The sequence below is a fragment of the Anolis carolinensis genome, chromosome 2 (genome assembly GCF_035594765.1).
Source record: "Anolis carolinensis isolate JA03-04 chromosome 2, rAnoCar3.1.pri, whole genome shotgun sequence".
NCBI classification, from domain to species: Eukaryota; Metazoa; Chordata; class Lepidosauria; order Squamata; family Dactyloidae; genus Anolis; species Anolis carolinensis.
Window position 1 is genome coordinate 174,812,217 of NC_085842.1, and position 19,105 is coordinate 174,831,321.

The 19,105-nt window shown below is 43.5% G+C and overlaps 1 protein-coding gene across 4 annotated transcripts in view; it reads right to left on the reverse strand.

Annotated features, from left to right (window-relative positions):
- Nucleotides 1–1,353: 1,353 nt before the first annotated feature.
- The window catches only part of pecam1 (platelet and endothelial cell adhesion molecule 1), an 85,280-nt gene continuing 67,528 nt past the window's right edge, over nt 1,354–19,105 (reverse strand). For all 4 annotated transcript variants that reach the window (XM_062971133.1, XM_062971135.1, XM_062971132.1 and 1 more), the window contains 2 exons: nt 18,343–18,365; nt 1,354–2,640 (listed from right to left, as the gene is read on the reverse strand). In XM_062971133.1, the coding sequence (XP_062827203.1) occupies nt 2,611–2,640; nt 18,343–18,365 (53 nt within the window). In that variant the 3' untranslated portion in view covers nt 1,354–2,610. The remainder of the gene's footprint in view (nt 2,641–18,342; nt 18,366–19,105) is intronic.

Sequence of the window (19,105 nt, forward strand, 5' to 3'; positions counted from 1 at the left end):
TTATTGTAAATTATGTTATATATATGTATATAGGTACATATGTATATATGTATGTGTGTACATATACATACACACACACACACACATATATATATATATATATATATATTAGCATAGCATGTTACTGGTGGGAGGGGCCTTCAGCTGGTGCACGGAGACAAGATGGAACTGTCTTTGCTGGCTCTCTTTGCTCTGGCAGCAGAGCGTCTGTTGGAGATGGTGGGAGAGGCCCCTAGCTGGTGCACAGAGACAAGATGGAACTGTAATGTTATCCATCTTATGTTATGTTATCCAAAACTGGGACCCTGAAAAGTGGAGGTTCACAATAAAACTACACATCGTAATTTGTGCCAATCAAAGCAATGTCTGTTGTTTACCAATGCCTATAAAATGTCCATGTCTGGGTACATAAGCCATTTCAGATCTGGGAAAATTTCCCACAGCCTTCCTTGGCCAACTGAAGAATAAAGCAATCTCTGATTTTGCTCTCTATCTTGTGTGTCTTCATTGGAATCAATAGGAGCTTGAGATGCTGGGTGAACCTTGAGATTTTGGACAGCAGTAGTTATGCTTTAATTCCTTCCAGTCATTTCTTGTAACAAAACTGGCATCACTTAAAAAAATGGAAGGCCCTGTCTGTCTAAAAAACAATTTCTAATTAAGTAGTCGCCTATTCTTCCACAATCCAGAGCCTGGAATGTATTAAAAATAGTAACAGTAATACTATAAGTCATAAGGGGGGGGAAAACAGTTTCATAATGACGTGGAACTGCTGAATATGAGAGTGGGGAGATAATTTCCAAAGGTATTCAGGTTCCCTAGGCTGACTGTGTGAGAAAACATTTCTGATATTTCTAAAGTTTATGTTATCACTGCATACCTTAATATCATGTGCTGTTTTATCTACTTCTGTATCATGGGCTGGGTGCTGTAACATAAAATTAGTACAAATGTATTTCACAAAGATAGGCTGTAGGTCATAAAGATAAGAAGAAAATCGCTGAGTAATGCTAATTGCAATGCATAGCTTCCAAATTCTTCAAATAATAAACAATGTCAATCTGTTATTTTAAGAACATTAAAAAGTAATGAATTACTTTTAATTTTTTTTTATTCCAAGCTCTACATTAATATACAACCTAATGCACTTTTTGATATTGTGGTATTAATGGATATGCCCTTAGATGAGAGTCATGGGGCATTAGAGATTGTGTCATTTATTTTCAGTTAAATATGTCTGGTACCTACATTATTATTATTTTCCCCAACTCTCATGCCTGAGTCCAACACCTCTTTATTTTACAAACATATATTATAAGTAAAGGGGAAAAAAAGAAAGAATATCACCACAAATGACATTTGGATAATTTCTTTAATAAAATACTTCGTCGGATTCAGTGTAATAACATCTGGATACGGAAACATGATCAAAATTATCCTATGTACAATTGCCATCAGACATATTTCAAAGTTCCTGCCATGATTTAGTGTTGCTTTTTTAGTTCAAAGGTACGTTTTTAACATTCCAATGCAGCATTTTGATTTTTTATTATTGAACACCCAAAAAGCTCACTGTTTTGGTGTGTCAGAATAAACAGAGTTTGGCAAATGGACATTTATCCTTCTGGTTTGATATGTGTTACGTAACCACAGAGATAACAACAGTTTTCAAAATATTTGCGTATTTAACTGTTTTAACTCTGGTGCATTTGAATGTGTGGTATAGCTGTCATGATGGATGGAAGAGGAGGACATTGGCCTTTCAAAATAGGAATTCTGTCCAAACAAATTTATTTCAATCTCCACATTTCTAGCATTGCACTAACTTGAACTTGAGTTGAGTATGATAGTACTACAATTTAGATGTCAACAGAAAAGAGGCAGGCAAATTTACCAAGCTTCTTGAAGGATATCTTTATTGTGCACCTTATAAAGATGGGTGTGATAACAGATGGGCATATACATAAACACTTTTTCCTGCCTGCCTCAGAGAAGTAGCTTCAGAGCATTCCATGGAGGCCAAAAAAAGTTATATCAAATGTTAATTGTTAATGGCACTTCACATATTAGATTTTTCCTCTATGGAAAAAAATGTTGTGTGTAAAATCTGGGAATAATAAAGAACTGTTATGTATTGCCACCACCAGCATTTCTGTCACCAATCACTTGCCAGGATGCATCCTACAGTCTCCAAGGAACACAAGAGAGTGAGCGGATGTTGTTTCATATTTTGGCTTATCTTTTCTCTTTGGTTGCTTTAAGGATTAGAACAGAAAACAAGAAAGGTGGTAAATCCTTTGGCAGGCTTATTTTTTCTCTGTAAGTGCTTCTAGGATGAAAACAAGAAAGGTGGCAAACCTTTCATTTTTATGTACATATTTTGCTTTGATTAGCGTGACACTAAATAAAATATAGAACAAAAATTGGGAGTGTACATCACTGTGTTGCAATGGCTGGGCAGCACTAATGCTGTGTTTTAGATTCACCCCACAGGGGCTACCCACAACAGCTCAAGCAAAACATGACTTCTGAAAGCACCTAAATGCTGCAGAATGTGTGGAACATGTGGAACATCTTCCTGCTTGTTTCTACTGACGCTTGTCGAATTTTCTAAGTCCCATCCGGAGAACTTTCTATTCTCTGCAAGCAATAAGATTAAAATATTGTAAGATTCCACAGAAAATACTGCAAAAACTCAATTCCACAAAAAAATCACATGCAAATGCAACCATCCACTAAATTTTAAACCTTCCTCCTCAAAACTATTAAAATATGTTTAATAAAAAATAACACTGACGTTCAAAAGTTCCATAAAAAAGTGATGTACAAAAGTGATGCTAAAGGTAACAAAGGTGATGTACAGTCAGCCTTCTGTATCCAGGGATTTTGCATGCACAGATTGTTGATAATATTTTAAAAATCCCCAAAACAAGTCTTGATTTTGTCATTTTATAGCATATAATGGGACCTGGGCATCTATAGATTTAGGTATCAATGGGACGTCCTGGAACTGAACCCCAGTGAATACCAAGAGTCCACTGTAAAAGAACTCATGCTTTGTTCTGTATCAAAGGGAGAGATTTGCAACATGTAGTCAAATATTATTAAGGTACTTTAAAATCTGAATAAAACAAATAAATTTCTATGGGGAAAAATTATGTCCTAGATGCATAGTCTGCTAGGGAAATGGCATACTGCACATTATATGTTAAATATATACATTGGCTGGCAGGACCGGTCCAACAATGGAGGCCGTTTAAGCGGCCGCTTCGGGCGCACGTCAAGGGGGGCGCTGTTGAGGCTCCCTCTCGCACTCCTCGGCCCACTCGCGCATCTCTCGCACTCGTCCCACTCGCGGCCCTCTCGCACTCTGCTCAATCACGCCCCTCTCGCACTCGGCCCACTCACGCCTCTCTCACACTCGGCCCACTCACGCATCTCTCTCACTCGGCCCACTCGCGCCCCTCTCGCACTCGGCCCACTCACGCATCTCTCTCACTCGGCCCACTCACGCCCCTCTCGCACTTGGCCCACTCACGCCTCTCTCGCACTCGGCCCACTCGCACCTCTCTCTCACTCGGCCCACTCGCGCCTCTCTCTCACTCGGCCCACTCACACCCCTCTTGCACTCGGCCCACTCACGCCTCTCTCTCACTCGACCCACTCATGCCCCTCTCGCACTCGGCCCACTCACGCCTCTCTCTCACTCGGCCCACTCGCGCCTCTCTCTCACTCGGCCCACTCACTCCCCTCTCGCACTCGGCCCACTCACGCATCTCTCTCACTCGGCCCACTCACGCCCCTCTCGCACTCGGCCCACTCACGCCTCTCTCGCACTCGGCCCACTCACGCCCCTCTCGCACTCGGCCCACTCACGCATCTCTCTCACTCGGCCCACTCACGCCCCTCTCTCACTCGGCCCACTCGCGCCTCTCTCTCACTCAGCCCACTCGCGCCTCTCTCTCACTCGGCCCACTCGCACCTCTCTCTCACTCGGCCCACTCGCGCCTCTCTCTCACTCGGCCCACTCACACCCCTCTTGCACTCGGCCCACTCACGCATCTCTCTCACTCGGCCCACTCACGCCCCTCTCGCACTCGGCCCACTCACGCATCTCTCTCACTCGGCCCACTCACGCCCCTCTCGCACTCGGCCCCCTCACGCCTCTCTCGCACTCGGCCCACTCACGCCCCTCTCGCACTCGGCCCACTCACGCCTCTCTCGCACTCGGCCCTCTCACCCTTGCAGCCCTCTTGCCCCTGAACAAGACCTGAGGCCAGGCCTCTGGGCCTGCTGCTCCACCTGCACCCTTCCTGGATTCCTCCCGCAACGCCTGGCAGCCCTCCGAGGCTGGAAGGAGCTCTGGCAGGTCGAGCAGGCCAGTGCCCCTGCCATGCACCTCCTTGGGGACCCTCTCAGCCATGAAGACGGGGCAGGTAGGAACCCGTCCCTGTTCCCAGCATTTCGCCAGGCATGTCTCCAGGGCAGGCCTGGGCCAACTTGGCAACTGAGGGGGGAAATGGAGGGGCCTGAGGCTGGGTTGCTGCAGGTTTTTCAGCTGCCTGGCCATGTTCCAGAAGCTGGAACATGTGGGCCTACTCCTAGGATTTATAGTTTCCTAAGGCCCCTTCTTCACAGCCATAGAAGACAGATTATCAAGGCAGATAATCCACATTTTCTGCTTTGAACCAGATTATATGCATCCACACAGCCATATAATCCAGTTCAGAGCAGATAGTCTGGATTTTATATGGCAGGGTATGGGTTCTTCTACATAACCATATAATTGAGATTATGAAGGCAGATAATCCAGGTCATATGCACTGAACCGGATTACATGCATCCATACAGCCATATAATCCAGTTCAGAGCAGATAGTCTGGATTTTATATGGCAGGGTATGGGTTCTTCTACATAACCATATAATTGAGATTATGAAGGCAGATAATCCAGGTCATATGCACTGAACCGGATTACATGCATCCATACAGCCATATAATCCAGTTCAGAGCAGATAGTCTGGATTTTATATGGCAGGGTATGGGTTCTTCTACATAACCATATAATTGAGATTATGAAGGCAGATAATCCAGGTCATATGTACTGAACCGGATTATATGCATCTACACAGCCATATAATCCAGTTCAGAGCAGATAGTCTGGATCTTATATGGCAGGGTATGGGTTCTTCTACATAACCATATAATTCAGATTATCAATGCAGATAATCCACATTATCTGCCTTGAACTGGGTTATCTGAGTCTACACTCCCATATAATCCAGTTCAAAGCAGATAACCTGCATTTTATATGGCAATACAGAAAGGGCCTAAGGGTATATTGTAGTGTATATTGTAGTGGTGTACTTCAGAGGGATGCATATATCTCACCAAAGGGCAGCTGCACTTTGGAATTAATGCAGTTTGACTCCAATTTCATTGCCATGGCTCAATGCTATGAAACCCTGGGAATTGTAGTTTTATAAGGTCTTTAAACCTTCTCTGCCAAATAGTTTAGATGCCTCACCGAACTATAACTCCCAGGATTCCATAGCATTGAGCCGTGGCAGTGAAAGTGGAGTCAAACTATGTTAATTCCACGGTGCCTCACTTCTTCCAATGGAGAAATAAAGATACAAGTGCCAGTTAAGTCCAGTGGATTTCTTTATTCATACCAGGGGTCCCCAAACTTTTTAAACAGGGGGCCAGTTCACGATCCTTCGGACCGTTGGAGGGCCAGACTATAGTTGGCCACCGAGCAATAATAAATAAATATCTAAATAAATAAATAAATAATAACAATAACAATAAAAAAGAGGGTTGGAAGACACCCTTTGGGCCATTGAGTCCAATCCCCTTCTGCTTTGTGCATCGAAAGCACAAACAAAGCACCCCTGACAGATGACCACCCAGCGTCAATGTGAAGAAGAAGAAGAAGAAGAAGAAAGAGGTTTGGAAGAGACCCCTTGGGCCATTTAGTCCAACCCCCTTCTGCCTGTGTGCACCAAAAGCACAAGCAAAGCATCCCTGATAGATGGCCACCCAGCCTCAATAATAATAATAATAATAATAATAATAATAATAATAATAATAGGATTGGAAGAGACCCCTTGGGCCATTTAGTTCAACCCCCTTCTGCCTGTGTGCACCAAAAGCACAAGCAAAGCATCCCTGATAGATGGCCACCCAGCCTTAATAATAATAATAATAATAATAATAATAATAATAATAATAATAATAATAGGATTGGAAGAGACCCCTTGGGCCATTTAGTCCAACTACCTTCTGTCTCTGTGCACCAAAAGCACAAAGCATCCCTGATAGATGGCCACCCAGCCTCAATATTAATAATAATAATAATAATAATAATAATAATAATAATAATAATAATAATAATAATGGTTGTAAGAGAAGAAGAGACCCCTTGGGTTACTTAGCCCAACCCCCTTCTGCCCTTGTGCCGTGGGGCTGGATAAATGGCTTCGATGGGCCGCATCCGGCCCCCGGGCCTTAGTTTGGGGACCCCTGATTCATACCATATGGAGAGGGGCACATTTCTCGCCCTTTTCATGATATTGTTTAAACTTCCACTCTATGTCTAATTTTTGTTTTGTGTAAGGTAAAGGTAAAGGTTTCCCCTGACGTTAAGTCCAGTCATGTCTGACTCTGGGGGTTGGTGCTCATCTCCATTTCTAAGCCAAAGAGCCAGTGTTGTCCGTAGACACCTCCAAGGTCATGTGGCCAGCATGACTGCATGGAGCACCGTTACCTTCCCGCCGGAAGTGGTACCAATTGATCTACTCACATTGGCATGTTTTCGAACTACTAGGTTGGCAAAAGCTGGAGCTAACAGCGGGCGCTCATTTCGCTCCCGGGATTTGAACCTGGGACCTTTCGGTCTGCAAGTTCAGCAGCTCAGTGCTTTAACACACTTCGCTACCGGGGCTCCTTTTTGTTTTGTGTATTTTATGGAAATATGTTTCCATATGTATATTTTACGGAGTGTTTTTAAATTATTATGTGTTCTAGCAATGTTGTCAACCGTCTTGAGCGGGTAAGAAATAAAATTATCATTATCATTATTGAGTTGCTGTGCATTTTCTGGGCTGTCTGGCCATGCTCCAGAAGCATTCTCTCCTGACATTTCACCCACATCTATGGCAGGCATCCTCAGAGGTTGTGAGGTTGAGGCAAGTGTGAATGTTGCAGTTGATTAGCATTGAATGTCCCTCACATATTCATAGCTGGCTGCTTCCTGCCTGAGGGAATCTTTGTTGGGTGGTGTTAGCTGGCCCTGATTGTTTCATGTCTGGAATTCCCCTGTTTTTGAGTGTTCTTTTTTTACTGTCCTGGTTTTATTTATTTATTTATTTATTTATTTCCCATACTTGTGTCCCGCCCTTCTCACCCTGAAGAGGACTCAGGGTAGCCTCACAACTGCCAACAATTCGATATCCGATTGTTTTGGGGGGGCGCCAAAATTCTGTTCGCTTACACTTGAAAATTACCTTGGGCCGGCCCTGTTGGCTGGCATTTAATTCAATATTTACAATGTTGTAAACTGACTTTCTGACATCATAATATTGCAATTCACATTTATGGTTGCGGCACACTTTCCATGACTGTGAATGACCTCAAACTCACCCAAAAAACTAGGCAGATGAACCAACTATAGGAGATCTGAGTCACTAGAGAGTGGAGTGCTGCACAATGATGCATCCAAACCCTGCAGATGTCTTTGTGATGCTTTTTGCATGATGCTTCACTGGTGGAGGAGCCTGATGCATCATTGTTTATCACCTCACCCTCTAATGCCTGTTAATCCCTTTGATTGGTGCGGCTGCTTGTCTTCTTGGTGGATTGTGTGCAACTGGGATACCCGACACAGGAAAGACAATGGAACCCCATCACTGTAGCTACATCTGATAATCCAGCGTTTGCCATAATGTTGCAAAATATGTATCTACAACTAACAAATAACAATATTCTGGTAAAGGACTATATTTTGGATCTAGAATGTTTGTGGCAGCTGTGTTTTCCTGTTCGTACCCGACCATACATTCAAAGGATAGCGGCAGTTTACACAATTAAAACATTTAGAGACCATTGATGGGGAAAATCTAAAAGTGATTCCCAGGATGCAATTACCTAATTCTGTTGTTCCCAAAACTGCATGCAGGATTCATCATTTATCATGTATTGATTAATAATTTTCCCTGATAAAGGCAAACTCATGACATTTTCAACCCCCCATCCACAGCCATCAAGGAGGAAGATAGATATTAACTTCAATGTAATCTCATTTGAGCAGGACTGGCTTCAAAATGTCACACGAGAGGCATATATTCTGTGGATTTATGGTTTCTATATGTCTCGCAGACTCACTGACCTCAAAATATTGCTTATGACATTTAAAACTACTGTATTATTTACTGAAATATCCTATCCCATCTAAGAGACTGAATTACCAGGAACTAAGGAAAGGCATCCACATCCCCTTCTAAGGGTGCATCTCCACTGCAGAATTAATGCAGCTTGGATATGGAACCCTGGAATTTGTAGTTTGATGAGGCACTAGTGCTCTTTGTCAGAGAAGGCAAAGGGCTTTGTAAAACTACAACACTATAGCATGGAACACAGTCGTCCATGTTCTCGTTACATCCAGGATAGACTACTGCAACGCACTCTACGTGGGGTTGCCTTTGAAGACTGTTCAGAAGCTTAAAATAGTCCAACAAGAGGCAGCCAGGTTAATAACTGGGGCGACCACAGGGAGCACAAAACTCCCATGTTACGTCAGCTCCACTGGCTGCCTGTTTGCTACCAGACACAATTCAAAGTGTTGGCTTTGGCCCATAAAGCCCTAAATGGTACCGCCCCTGTTTACCTGTCCAAACGCATCACCCTTTACAAACCACTATGAAGGGGAGGCCCTGCTCTCAGTCCCGCCACCATCACAGATGTGTTTGGCGGGGACAAGAGAGAGGGCCTTCTCAGTGATTGCCCCCAGCTATGGAACTCCCTTCCTGGTGAGATCAGATCAGCCCCCTCCCTCCTGTCCCTCAGAAAGATGGTGAAGACATGGCCGTGGGACCAAGCCTTTAGAGCAGTGCAATGAGGCAATAATAGGAAACCTCCTCTACTGACCAGAGCCAGTGTGGTGTCTTGAGTTGGTTTAAACAGCTGGTTTTAAAGTAGATATAACTGATTTTCAGCTGTTTATTCGTTCGGTCGCTTCTGACTCTTCGTGACCTCATGGACCAGCCCACGCCAGAGCTTCCTGTTGGCAGTCGCCACCCCCAGGTTCTTCAAGATCAAGCCAGTCACTTCAAGGATACCATCCATCCATCTGGCTCTTGGTCAGCCCCTCTTCTTTTTTCCTTCCATTTTCGCCAACATCATTCTCTTCTCCAAGCTTTCCTGTCTTCTCATTATGTGGCCAAAGTACTTAATCTTTGCCTGTAATATCCTTCCCTCCAGTGAGCACCTGACCATTATTTCCTGGAGTATGGACTGGTTTGATCTTCTTGCGGTCCAAGGCACACTCACAATTGTCCTCCAGCACCAGAGTTCAAAAGCGTCTATCTTCCTTCGCTCAGCCTTCCTTATAGTCCAGCTCTTGCATCCATAGGTTACTATGGGGAATACCATTGCTTTAACTATGCAGACCTTCGTTGCCAGTGTGATGCCTCTATTCTTCACACTATTTTATCGAGGTTGGTCATTGCTCTCTTCCCAAGTAGTAAACATCATCTGATTTCCTGGCTGCAGTCTACGTCTGCAGTAATCCTTTAATTTATCCAGAATAAAATCATATCTGAATAGTTGAATTTATTCTAAAATATGGCATCATTTACTCCTTTATTAACTTGCCATTTAAAATATAACATGTGCACGGCATTGATTAAACTTAAGAGACATTCTTATTAGGCCAACTACATGAAAAGGGCAGTTCAAGATGATGGAGGGGAAAGAGTTGAAGAGGGAATAGCAGATGAAGTCAAGTTATACTGCTGGAGCAAGTCAAACACAATACCAAATTAGTCTTTGGCGAAGTAGTTGTCTCATTGTTGAGATATTTCCTTTTAATATGTTTTCAGAAAATGGTAGTAGCTATTAAATAGCACAGAAAGATTGCCAGCTTTGATTCCAGGAAGGAAACCTCCACCTAGTTCCTCTCTGAGTAATTCAGGGCTTGCTTATGATGGTTTCTAGCTTGAGACAGAATTCTGGATAAGGCAAAGAGTCTAATGAGAGTATTTTAGAGAGAAAGATTACAACATGGTGAAGGTGAACACATCCAATATTCTGCCTAAGGCCCACAGAAATCTGAAATGGACCCTCTTCTTGGTAGCTTTCCAATTGCTGTGGATCATCTTCCCCCTGAAAACAGGTCACACCTAAAATCTTAGCATTTCTTTTAAATTAAAGTCACTAAATGCTGTTTTGTGGTACCTTTGCTATGCTTAACTTTTCTGAGCCCGAGAGGCAAATGTTAATCTACAGTGAATTATGATGAGTTACCTACAGTTCTTTCATACAATCAGATCTGTTTACTGTAACAGACCCATTAACCTTCAGTCCCATGCCAACCAGATATAAACAATATGAAGAATTATTTGCTATCCTCAGGAGGATATTGATGTTGACTATCACAAATCCTTCTCTGGAATGTATGCTCTTCATCTTTCAAAGCTTGCTATTTTGAGCCAGACCTTTGTAGCTCTCATTCTTTCACCCCCAGAAAGGACTTGCATGTCTTATTATGTGCAAGTCACTTTTTGTTACCTATTAAAATTATTTTGAGAATGCACCTACATTTCCTGTATATGACTACATGCTGCTTCATTTCCTGTATCAGGGAAAAATGCAAAAAGGCACTAAAAAGAAGACAAAAGCATCACTGGATGACACATTGAACTCTTCAAGCAGTTAAGGACAGACAAGAAGCAAATGGAAAAGGAGTCAGAAGTAGGGTGAAAATCCTGAGTGCAACAAACTGTTCAGTGTCCTATGCGAAAGGACAAAGAAAGTTACCTATAGTAAATAAGCAATGCAGAGAAACAGAAAAAGACAACAAAAAGGTAGAACAAGAAACCTGTTTCACAAGATCTGAAAAAATTCAAAGGAAAGTTTAAACCAAAAGTGGGGGTGTTATACAGCCACCAGGGGAACACAAAACAGGATCAAGAAGAAATAAATATATGATGAAAAAAGTACATACAAAAGAGATGAAAGGATGATAGCTTAATGAACTGACGATTTTAGAAAGTGAAGTGGAACCTGCACTTAGAGCACTAGGAACAAATGAAATAAAGATGGTAGCACTGGGAACCTCAAGGCTGGACTTTTGCAATGTGCTGTACATTGGGCTACCTCTGTGTCAAGTTCAGAAACTCCAGTTGGTTCAAAATACAGCAGCCAGACTAGTTACAGGAACATCTAAGAGTGAGCATATCACCCCTACACTAAAGTCATTGCCAATTAATTTTTGGGGAAAGTACAAAGAATTGGTTTTGGCATTTAAAACCGTACATGGCTTGGGTCCAGTTTATCTACAGGATCACCTTCTCCCACACAATCTGCCTCTTAAGGCACTGAGGAGGGATGCTTACTTCAACCAGCCAGAACCTCACTACCAACTGTCATCCAAAGCATCCTTTCATCTGATGCTGCAGGAAGACTGAAATTACATCTCCAAAGAGATCAGACAACTAAATCAGCTGTCAGAATTTAAAACACAACTGAAGACCTATCTCTTCCAGCAGGCCTACCCAGTCAGTTTTAACTATGACTTTTAAATCACATTCTATATTTATTGTGTTTGAACTTTTGTCTCAGGTATTTTAATATGTGTATATTTTAATATATGTTTTTATGATTGCATTTAACTGTGTTTTAATGTGTGATTTTATAAATGTATTTGACTGTGATGTGCCTCACTTCGAGCCGAAAGAAGAGGCGGGTAATAAATAAAATTATTATTATTATTATTATTACAATTATTATTATTATTATTATTATTATTATTATTATTATTGTTATTATTATTATTATTTACTAATAGAACTGTTTCAAGCTATAGAGACAGAATCCACTCCTTTCTAACTAACAACAAATGCAGAAGACAAAACAATGGCCCTCAGATTAGAAATGCCCAAGAAAGGGAACACTTGGTTAACTTTTATAGTAAATGTATTTTGCAAAACTCTAGATTAGACTCAGAGGAAGGAGGCATGAAAAATTGAGGACAGAACAAAAATTTAAGATATGCAGATAACATCATTCTACTAGCAGAAAATAGCAAAGACTTAAAAAACTATTGGAGAAAGTCAAGGAAGATAGTGCAAAGACAGGTTTAGAGTTGAAGATTAAGAAGACAAAAACAATGAACAGAGATGACTTTAATGTACATGATGCAATCATCAAGAGAGTAAAAAAATCTTCCATATCTTGACTCATAATGCAAACTGCAGTCAAGAAATCAGAAAAAATATTAGAACTTGGAAGGGTAGCTATGAAGGAAGCAGACAAGATCCTGGAGTGTGAAGGTATATTACTGAATATTGGCCATCTTTGCAATTTCTATGTATAATTCTGAAAGTGTGGTGGTGAACAAAACTGATATGAGATTTGCCTCATTTAAAATATGGCTAGAATAGGAAACTGTGAATACCATGTCAAAAATACAAATAAATGGGTTCTAGAGCAAATCAAGGCTAAACTCTTCCTAGAAACCAGGCAGAGTCTTTGTAAATATCATGGGAAGATTACCTCATTCGAAAAGACAATTACAGTAGAGTCTCACTTATTCAAGACTCGCTTATCCAACGTTCTGGATTATCCAATGCATTTTTGTAGTCAATGTTTTCAATACATCGTGATATTTTGGTGCTAAATTCGTAAATACAGTAATTGCTACATAGCATTACTACGTATTGAACTATTTTTTCTGTCAAATTTGTTGTATAACATGATGTTTTGGTGCTTAATTTGTAAAATCATAACCTAATTTGATATTTAATAAGCTTTTCCTTAATCCCTCCTTATTATCCAACATATTCGCTTATCCAACGTTCTGCCGGCCCGTTTATGTTGGATAAGTGAGACTCTACTGTATGTCGGATAAGGTAGAAGATAGTAGAAAAAAAGAAAGATTGCATTCCAGGTAGATAGACTAAATCAAGAAAGTCACTGTTGCCCTGACTCTGCAAGACCTGGGCAGGGTTGCTGATGACAGAGTGATCTGAAGATCTCTAATTTCTCCGTTCACCATAAGGCGAAGCCATGGAATCATAGAACTGGAAGAGACCACACGGGCCATCTAGTCCAACCTCTGCCTTACAGGAAAAGCACAAAGTAACCCTGACAGATGGCCATCCCGCCTCTGTTTAAAAGCCTCTAAGAAAGGAGCTTCCACCAGACTCTGAGGCAGAGAGTTCCACTGCTGAACAGCTCTTATGGTCAGGAAGTTCTTCCTAATGTTCAGATGGAATCTCTTTTCTTGTCTTTTGAATCCATTGCTCTGAGTCCTAGTCTCCAGGACAGCAGGAAACAACCTTGCTCCCTCCTCCATATGACTTCCTTTCAAATATTTATCCATTGCTGTCATGTTCCTCTCATCCTTCTCTTCTTTAGGCTAAACATACCCAGCTCTTTTAGCCACTTCTAATAGGGATTCATGGTCTCCAGACCTTTGATCATTTTAGTTGCCCTCTGGACATTTTCCAGCTTGTCAATATCTCTCTTGAATTGTGGTGCCCAGAACTGGACACAGTGTTATTCCAGGTAAGGTCTGACCAAAGCAGAATAAAGGGGCACCATGACTTCCCTTGCTCTAGACACTATACTTCTTTTGATACAGCCCAAAATCCCTGGTGCATCACATTGTTGGCTCATGTTTAACTTGTTGTCCACCAAGACTCTAATATCTTTTTCATATGTAGTGTTGTTGAGCAAGGTGTCACCCATCCTGTATATTTACATTTCTTTTCTTTCTTTTTTTTTTTTACCTAAGTACAATATCTTACATTTCTCCTTATTAAAATTCAGTTTGGTAGTTTTTGATCAACTCTCTAATTTGTTAAAGTTGTTTTTAATTTTGATCCTGTCTCCTGGAGTATTAGCTCTCCCTCCCAATTTGGTGTTGCCTGCAAACTTGAAGGCAGTTAACAACAACAAAGGCTTGTGGGGTCAATAAAAACTCAAGAGCTAACTGAGATGAATGTGTTGTGAAAAAGAGAAAAACTCTTCTGTTGAAATTGCATCACCTTTACTATCACTATCAGAGATATATGAATATTCATTTTAGATGGCAGCAGTTATCAGTAGTTATTGCCCTTTTTACAATGCAATATAACTCTCCCTCTACCTTTGGGGGACTCTGATCTGCCTGTAAAAGTCTCCCAAACCAGAGTGCCAAAGGCAGGGTCAGGAATCCTACACAGATATGAACTAGTTCACTGAGATAAGATATTGACTGATTGACTAACAGAGCGGTTGACTGGCTGAATGACTTGAAATATTTATATTTTGCCTTTCTATCTGATTATTGAACTTCATAAATTTAAGATTTGCTTGACCGCTGCAATGAGGACAATGTTTTGAACCCTAATAATCTATATAAATGCCAAGATATGCATTTATTTATCTATTCTCTCATTTTTGTATACAACCAATAGATAAGCACTGATAAGCACATGGGCAGTGGACATCTAGTAGCTTCCTCCAACTCAAGAAAAAAGGAGAAACAAACGTGAAATTCAGAAAAAATATATTTCTGAGAAATAAGAATTTTCTCCAGCAGAAGAGCATGGCTGCATTTATTTCACACTTGCCTAAGCCACACTTTCCAGGCACACTCAGACATTAAATCTTCCTGAAATATTTCATTCATAGATAGATTTGATTCATGGATGATGGAGATTAGGAGCTGTCTTTCATATCAAGCAAAGGAAAAAAGCACAGATGAAAATAGAAAAATCTTATTTCTCAGAAATATTTTTTTTCCAAATTTCACCTTTGTTTATCCTTTTTTCTTGAGTTGGAGGAAGCTACTAGATGTCCACTGCCCATGGATGGAAAGGATAGAATATACACAATGCCCAAAGCATGGCCCAATCCACTAGGCCAGTGGTTCTCAACCAGGGGTCCCCAGATGTTATTGGCCTTCAACTTCCAGAAATCCTAACAGCTAGTAAGCTGGCTGGGATTTCTGGGAGTTGTTGGCCAAAACCATCTGGGAAGCCCAGGTTGAGAACCAATGCACTAGCCCATCATGGCAGTGAATTTGGCAGATGACTGTGGGGGCCTCAGGGGCCAATTTAGAGGGCAGTACTGATCTGTACTGTCTAGATAACTGGGCAGCAGGCCTGTAGCGAGGGGGCGGTTTTAGGGGTTCAACCCCCCCCCCCCGAAATTTTTCAGGTTATAAAAAAGACCTGGTTTACTCATGAATTTTAACTGGTTAACCAAATCCCCATGCTAAGTCTATGAGACACAAAACATTAAGAGTCCCTCCAGGCACTATCTCAAGCAGATATTGACAGGTTTGTAGCGGGGAGGGGTGTGTGCTAGGGGTTAACCCCCCCCCCCCCGAAATTTTCAAAACCCCTCCCGAAATTTTTTTCTGGCTACGGCCCTGCTGGGCAGTATACACTCCCTTTATTGGTTCTTTTGATGTTGCACTTTGACAGCTGCAAAGGGAGTGCATAGTCCTCCTTTATAAAATAAAAGATGGTATATGGTAGCAAACATTTGCTCCTCTCAGAAGTGAAGTGCAGCCAGTCCTCTGTATCCAGAGGAAACATGCAAACTATGGATAGCTCTACTCACTGACCCTTTATCCCAGAGCCAATTGAGGGTGGTGAATCCCAGATTGGTCCTGGGAAGGTTTTCACTGAAAGTCCCCCAGTCACTGTAGATATGGCATCCTGACTATTTAGACGTATCGAACCTGCCAGAGGACCACCCTTACCACCCCCTTCCCATTCTCATCACAGTGGTGTCCAATGCTTGTGACATGGCTAGTGACAGTTGCTCATCACCCAGGGGCCAGAATGACGGGGGAGGGGAGAGAAACTGCCCCCTCCTTTCCTCCTCCTTTCTTTGATTGTCCTGGCACTCTAGCCAATGTCATTCCATGCAGGACCGGCCCGAGGAAATTCAAAGGGGTACGCAAAAAAATTTTGCGCCCCCTCCCCTGCGCTGCAGGAGGCGTGGCCAAGACTGGCCCCGCCTCCCGTGCCCTAACCCTGCCTCCCACGCCGGGCGGCCATGCCTCCTGCGGCGCGGGCAGCGTGGGAGGCGGGGCCAGGGTGCGCGGTGCGAGAGGCGGGGCCAGACGTGCGGCAGGAGTTCTTCCAGGCTGCAGCCTGAAAGGACTCCCGCTGCAGCGGGCACGTGCCGTGGGAGGCGTGGCCGGACCCGCCTCCCGCGGGGTGTGCCCTGGTCTGGCTGCACTATGGCGCGCCCTGCGGGAGGCGGGGCCAGACCTGGCCCCGCCTCCGCATCACACGGCCCCGCCTCCGCCAGGTGTGGCCCCGCCTCCCAGGGGCTCAATAGCGCCCCTGGGAAGGTGGCGCCCAACGCGGGGGCGTGGCCAGCGTGCCGTGTTGGGCCGGGCCTGATTCCATGTGACAAAGGATCAACACTAGGCAGGGCCAGCCCGAGAAAATTTTAAATATTACGCGAGGGGGGAAAATTGCGGGCCCCCCTCCGCGCTGCGGGAGGCGTGGCCATGCGCCACGGGAGGCCAGACCTGGCCCCGCCTCCTGCGCCCTGGCCCCATCTCCCGTGCTGCTCGCCCTGACCCCGCCTCTTGCGCTGCGCGAGAGGCGGGGCCAGGGCGTGTGGGGCGAGAGGTGGGGCTCCGCCTCCCGCCCCGCGCGCCCTGTGCCAGGCCAGCCGGCCAACAAGCGGCGGGAGAGTCTCTCCAGGCCACAGCGACCGTGGCCTAGATGGACTCCCGCTGCAGCTTGGCCAGCTGTGGCCAGCTGGGTGAGGGCGAGCAGCGCGGGAAGCGGGGCCAACCCTGGCCCTGCCTCCCGCGCTGCTCGCCTGACCCCGCCTCTCGCACAGCCTGAGAGGCGGGGCCAGGGCGCGCGGGGCGAGAAGCGGGGCTCTGCCTCCCACCCCACACGCCCTGTGCCAGGCCAGCCAGCCAAGAAGCGGCGGGAGAGTCTCTCCAGGCCACAGCGACCGTGGCCTGGACGGACTCCTGCTGCAGCTTGGCCGGCTATGGCCAGCTGGGCGAGGGCAAGCAGCGTGTGAAGCGGGGCCAACCCTGGCCCCGCCTCTCGCCCCGCGCGCCCTGTCCCGGCTGGCCTCCACGGCGCCCCCGGGGACCGTGCGCCCAAGGCGGGCGCTTCAGTGGCCTTCGTGTTGGGCCGGCCTTGACACTAGGCATATCACAACTGGTAGACACTGTGATGATAAGAACAGCCGGAAAACGGAGAGTGCTATTCTGTATCCCTGAGCTGCTCAAGCCTGGGTAATATGGGATAGCCATATATGCAGTTGCAGATGGTTCCAACTCAGGGGTCTTCAAACTTTTTAAGCCGAGAGCCGGTTCACAGTTATTTGGGGGGGGTGGGGGCGGGAGCAGACTATAGTTAAAAAAAAAAACCAAATTAATTCCCATGCACTTTGCACATATCTTATTTGTAGTGCAAAAAAAAGCATGAAAGAACAATACAATATTTCAAATGAATAACAATTTTAACCGATATAAACTTACCAGTATGTAGCCTGCTTTTGGCTGATGAGATAATCAAGTGAATAAGGATTGTTGTTGATGTGTGCCTTCAAGACATTTCAGATTTAAGACAACCCTAAGTCTATAAAGTTTAGGGCAGGGGACAAGTAAACTACCTCGGAGGGCCACATCCAGTCCATGGGCCTTAGTTTGGTGATCCCTGGTTTATAAAGTTCTGGGTTGTTCTGGGTTCTCAGGGAGAATTCAGAGCAACCAACAGCTTCTGTTATCATGATTCAAGGCTACATTAAACTGAATCAGCTCTGTGTATCATTCTGCCATGGAACAAATTCGCCTGTCCTTCAGGATAATGGATCAGTGTAAATGTGCCCTTTGACAGGATTGAAAGCCAACTGCGAGTCAGCTCTGGTTTTAACCCACAAGTCCAATAATTTTTAAAAAATTATACTTTACCATTTCTCTCTTCCATTATTTTTTATGTGAATTATGCATACTATCAAAAGATACATGTTGTACGAACTGAGATTGGCTATAGATGATACAAATTGAGACAAATTAGACACCCCAAATGACTACTTCTAAAACTATGTCCTCACTTTTTATGACTCAAAAGAAATGCATACTTACAGAATGTCTGTTTTCCCCAGCATCTGAAAATTGTAAAGCAAAGTTTAGAAAATTAAACAAATATCAGTAAAATGTTCCATTTAATATGGAAATACATAAGTATATACACATATTCTTTGGACCATAATAAAATGCTGTTGTTGATATACACATATCAGCAGGTATTTGCAAACTCATGTTACTTAAGTTGCCCTTGGAGTATCACAATTATTTTTCATCCTAACACAATTATAGTGCTATGATTCCATTTTAATTACCATGGAATCATGCAATGAAATCATAGAACCTTGAGCAGAGCCGGCCGTAGGTATTTTTCAACTGTAGGCGAACAGAATTTTGGCGCCCCCCCCCCCCCCCCCCAAACCAATCACTGAAAAATAAAAGCGTTTGATAAGTGAAAATGTTGGATAATAAGGAGGGATTAAGGAAAAGCCTATTAAACATCAAATTACATTAAGATTTTACAAATTAAGTACGAAAACATCATGTTTTACAAGAAATCAACAAAAAAAAGCAGTCTCAACTGCGCCCCCGTATGTTTTGCGCCTCAAGCAACCGCTTAATTCGCCTCATTGTTGGACCGGCTCTGACCTTTAGTTAGAAGGGTCCACATGGGCCCTTTAGTCCAAATTCCCTGCCATGCAGAAATGCACACAACTACAAGGACTATCCAACTTCTTTGAAGACCTCCAAAGAAGAAGAGTTCATCACTTTCTGAAGCTACTCTTATGCAACAGGCAAACAGCTCATTTGATGTATATAC